The sequence below is a fragment of the Rhinopithecus bieti genome, unplaced genomic scaffold, assembly GCF_001698545.2.
Source record: "Rhinopithecus bieti isolate Rb0 unplaced genomic scaffold, ASM169854v2 scaffold_39746, whole genome shotgun sequence".
Classification (NCBI taxonomy): Eukaryota; Metazoa; Chordata; class Mammalia; order Primates; family Cercopithecidae; genus Rhinopithecus; species Rhinopithecus bieti.
Window position 1 is genome coordinate 3072327 of NW_016816960.1, and position 5375 is coordinate 3077701.

Here is a 5375-nt window from a genome sequence, read left to right on the forward strand (position 1 = left end):
GTAGAATTCAAAGATAGAAGCAAACACCTAAATCAGCCATGTGGTGAGATGCTACTTGTCACTTTCAAAGTTACAATCCAGATTTTCAGTGCATTTTCATCCATCTCTGGTGAACTTTTCCCAGGATGTCATGTACTATGGAATTTCCCCCTGTTGGTATTATTGTTCTGTGACAGATCCAGCTCCAATATGTTTTATTTAAAAAAAAAAAAAAGCCATGTGATGTGTTCTGTTCAATTGCTTACTTAAATGAAACGGATAATTATTTTTTGATGCAAATGCTCCGAATAACCCACAAAATCCTTAGAAACACATTTGCGTACTTTGAGATGAAGAACTCTCTAAAGGCACCCTCCTTGTGACACCTAGTGAAATGTTTTCCGTTATTAGGGGGTCATTTAACATACTGTCCATTGCTGCACAGCATTCTTTTATTGTCACAGGAGCAGCGATTTCTCTAGGGATAGTCATATTATCCATGTAGAGACAAACTGAGGTGGTTACCCTTTAAAAGTTGACTCCAGGCTCACGGGGAAAGTAACTCAAATGTAGCCTCAGCTTTTTAAATGGGCTGAAGAGTGAAGAGGATACCCTCTAAGGCATGCAATGGATTACTGGAAAGTCAGGATAATTGTATCAACACTTTTAATTATGAATGAAGTCTTCAGGGACTAGCACTACAGCATGTATTTGAAATGCACCATCTTGTATAGTTTTTTTACAAGGAAGCTGAGATTCAGAGCAGTGAAGTATGTAGCCTAAATATATATGCGCTTGACCAGACCAAGGAGAATTTGTGTCCAAAGTCTACGCTCTTTTCGTTTGATGATGTTCCCTTTGTGACCTGATAAATATCCACATCATGATGCCAGATTGACTTGGATGCATGCTTCCATTTTCCTCCTACTGGAAAACTTTTAGAGCTCCATGCATGTCTCCTTAGGAAAATGTGACAGTTTCCTTAAACATTTGAGAAACAGTGTTTTGGAAGTACCCAGGTATTGATAACCAGTCTGGTAAACAATAGCAAAACTGGGAGGTGTCGTTACCATAATCTGCACAACCCGTATAACTCTTGAACATCTGTTTGTTCATTCAACACAGATTTGTTTAATGTTTTCTAAATGTCAGGCATTGTTCATGGTGATAGGATGTACAGCAGGAATTAAGACAAGTGGTGGCTGCTAGGCATGGTGACTCATGTCCATAATCCCAACACTTTGAAAGGTTGAGGGGGAGGATCCCTTGAGGCCAGGCTGGACAACATAGGGAGACCCGACGTCTACAAAAAAAATCCAATGAATTAGCCGGACATAGTGGTGCATACCTGTAGTCCCAGCTACTCGGGAGGATGAGGCAGGAGGATGGGTTGAGCCCAGGAGTTGGAGGCTGCAGTGAACTATGATTGCACTACTGCATTGCAGCTTGGACAATATAGCAAGACACCATCTCTGAAAAAAAAAACAAAAAACAAATAAAGACAGCTGATGTTCTTGCTCTTGCCTACTATGTGGAGATGGCACTATATACATTCCTATACAAATGAATAGGAATTTCATAGAGAGATGTTGTGGATTTCATGGAAGAGCCAGCCAGTGTTCTAGATGGTCATTGTATGGCTTCATTATTCTTGTCTGCTTTCTTCCTCTTTTAGGCTGCCTTGGAGTTTTCATAAGAAATTGTCCCTGGAGGTGTTAGATGGTCACAGCTTCCTTGGAGCATTGCAGTTGCTGGAATCCAGTTTCAGAATTAAGGGAGGGCTGCCCCCTGGCAATGGGCTGCCAAGAAAACCGCTGTGCTTGTTCTTAACCTCAGGCTCTGTCTGTGATCAGTCTGAGAGTCTCTCCCAGGTCTTCTGCTCCCTGGAAAGCCCTATCTCTCTGCAGGCTCGCCTCTGGGCTTTGTCTCCTTGGAGCCACATCACTGGGACAGCTGCGGATGTGGATGCAGATTTGAACCATGTCGCGGCCCCAGGGACTGTTATGGCTTCCTCTGTTGTTCACCCCAGTCTGCGTCATGTTAAACTCCAATGTCCTCCTGTGGATAACTGCTCTTGCCATCAAATTCACCCTCATTGACAGCCAAGCACAGTATCCAGTTGTCAACACAAATTATGGCAAAATCCGGGGCCTAAAAACACCGTTACCCAGTGAGATCTTGGGTCCAGTGGAACAGTACTTAGGGGTCCCCTATGCCTCACCCCCGACTGGAGAGAGGCGGTTTCAGCCCCAGAACCCCATCCTCCTGGACTGGCATCCGAAATACTACTCAGTTTGCTGCTGTGTGCCCCCAGCACCTGGATGAGAGATCCTTATTGCATGACATGCTGCCCATCTGGTTTACTGCCAATTTGGATACTTTGATGACCTATGTTCAAGATCAAAATGAAGACTGCCTTTACTTAAACATCTATGTGCCCACGGAAGATGGTGAGTACCTCATTGGAACAGAAAACAATACCTCTTGGGCAGGGTGTGGACACATTTGCCAGGAGGGTTTTATAGTGTCTCGTGCATGATCTTTTCTATAACCCGTTTATTTTAATTTATTTTTCATATTACAAATGCAGTTCTTGCAACAACGTATCACGTGTTCCACTTGTATATATTGGGCCATCTACTGGCTAGAGAAAACTATAAAAAATGACTTTAATTATTTTCATATATTGCCTTCTTAACTTTTTATAATGCTTATTTGCAGATGAAAATAAATATGAGCATATAATGTTGCATGTTATACCTGAATCATCTGTAAAGGAATGAGTCTATAGAAAAATAATAGAATTAAGTACACTATTATGTTCCAGTTTGCAAACTGAAAGATAGAGAAAATGGTTCTTTCTGCCTTAATGACTTCAGATATTAGCAACTTTTTTGAATTTTCAAAGAAAAACTTGATAATGGTTAATATACAAGCAGGGGATAGTTCATACAATGGTTGGATTTCATTGTTTAGAATCCGTTTTCTTAACATAAATTTGGATGTTCTTTTCTTCCAATATTCGCTGCAATCAAATGGCAAAATGTAGTCAGATGATTCTAGCTACATTAGAGATGAGCACGTTTGTATTTTTAAAAATTTCCTTTTTTTAGTAAAACAACAATGAAAGTCTGTAGACACAATAACATTTAATATGTTAACCTAATGTTAGTAAAACATGAGTAGTTTTATGTCTATAGATTTCAAATTCAGATTTCCTAGGAAGAATAACCAGACTAAAGTATGCCACAGTACTATCACATTTCCCAGTTAGCATTTCCATATGCCATATGAGGAGAGAAACAACAGAGAATAAAATATACCTGGAAAGAAAGGAAGAAAGGAAGTTAATTTGTGGGAATGATAGATGTATCTAATGTAGAAACTAGAGTGTGTCCTTTGTATAACGTTCTTCGTGGAGAGTGTGATAAATTTCTTTTATGGATAAATTTCTTCTTCTTCCTTTTTTTTTTTTATTAACTTCAATCCCTGGAAAACATTTTTTCAGTAAGATTTGGCTGAAAATACTAAATAAACAACAACATTAATCCAATGATCTCCAAAATTGTATTGCATCTATCAGATGACTCTTTCTCCATATAAATGCCAGATAGTCTAAGTTAGAGTGTCATGAAAAACCAGACCAGGGTTGTGTGTCAATGAGATTACAAATTGTCATTGAGATTACAAAGAACAGCCCAGAGAAAGAAATTAAAGGACTCTGCTTCATTATATTAGTGGTTTCTGGCATATTGCCCTTGTCGTTATGGTGACAGACCTCACAATTATCTCATAAAGTCCAGGTCTGAATGTGATTCAAGGAGTTAAACTGACATTTGGACGCTGTACTTCCATGGGGTGCTCTGAGCTGTCTCCGTGCCTAACAGTCCCTCTTTGTGTGTATGTGAGATGAATAAGAGCTCTCAAAAGCAATTAGGGTTCTCATTTGAGCAGCCACCTGGGTTGATATCTTTCTCATAACGAACTATTCAAACAAAACCAAAAGAAAGGAAGACAAAAATGGGGAGGAAACCCCGAAAACAGGACAAAGGGTTAAAATTGCTTTCATAATACCTTGGATGTGCTAGAGTCTGGTGATTTTATAGAGCTAGCCTTGGCAACAATGAATGCACTTCAAATAGAAGGCCGCCTCATATAGGAGTTGGACAGAATGAGGCCACCCATGAGAAACAATCAATAGCCTCCCTGACTGCAGAGCCCTGTATGTACAATTGTGTGGCTGGAGACCACAAACAGTGTGGCCGTTTCATTGTGATTCAGTATTGAATTAAAATTCGAGGAATGTAAATATGTGAAAAATGCTATTCAGTGAGAAAGTAATCCAAACCTGATAATAAACCCAGTTCCACTTGTTTCGTTCTTTAGGCTTTTTGAAGCATTATGCACATATGATCTTGACAAGGGAATCAGAAATCTAATAGTGACTGAAAAAGTAGAAGCGATCTCCCCACTATGTGTCAACCTTAGAATTTTGCTGGTGAGAGTTCAAAGCTACAGCCCTGCATGTTTGTACAGTCCATAAATCACAGCCGATTGGGTTAGGAGTTTTTGTTTTTGGTTGCTTGCTTGTTTTCTTAACTCTGTCAACCAAGAAGCAGTGCAGGCGGGGCGTGGTGGCTCACGGCTGTAATCCCAGCACTTTTGGGAGGCCGAGGCAGGCAGATCATGAGGTCAGAAGATCGAGACCATCCTGGCTAACATGGCGAAACCCCATCTCTACTAAAAATACAAAAATTAGCTGGGCATGGTGACGCGTGTCTGTAATCCCAGCTACTCGGGAGGCTGAGGCGGGAGAATCGCTTGAACCCAGGAGGCAGAGGTTGCAGTGAGCCAAGATGGCACCATTGCACTCCAGCCTGGCAACATAGCAAGACTCCATCTCAAAAAAAAAAAAAGTACCAATGCAGAGCTTTAGATATTTAATTATTGGTTATTCACTAAATGAATGAACTCCACATCCACAACAGCATATTGAAATGTTGACATCATGCTGATTCTCTCCAAAGGCCTTCCCTTAGACAGTTTCTTAATTCAGATCAATGCTTTTATTTAGCAGGATAGACAGCAATATTATTATTTGGAATTTAAAATTCCACTCTGACCAGTCTGATCAAGCCAGAAAGACAAATCTAAACAACAACAACAAATCTACTGTTTTTTGTTTAGCTTTGTCTTTCTGCCTTGATCAGAATGGCTCAAATTTCTACGTTTCCACTTTCATAAAATGTGTAGGTGTATTAAAAATACAAAAATAGACTTTATTTTAGGTACATACTTATCCTTACATTTAAGAAATAACTTGCATGAGGAAAAGTGTTGGAAATTTCTTCATAGTACAATAGTTTATGAAACATATATATTTTTTTCTTTAGAAA

General features: G+C 39.7%; 1 protein-coding gene across 1 annotated transcript in view; it reads left to right on the forward strand.

Annotated features, from left to right (window-relative positions):
- The window catches only part of LOC108517621 (neuroligin-4, X-linked-like), a 93525-nt gene that overhangs the window by 72837 nt on the left and 15313 nt on the right, over positions 1-5375 (forward strand). Inside the window, 2 exon segments of the mRNA XM_017855648.1 lie at positions 1655-2225; positions 2227-2429. Of these exon segments, the coding sequence (XP_017711137.1) occupies positions 1960-2225; positions 2227-2429 (469 nt within the window). The 5' untranslated portion in view covers positions 1655-1959.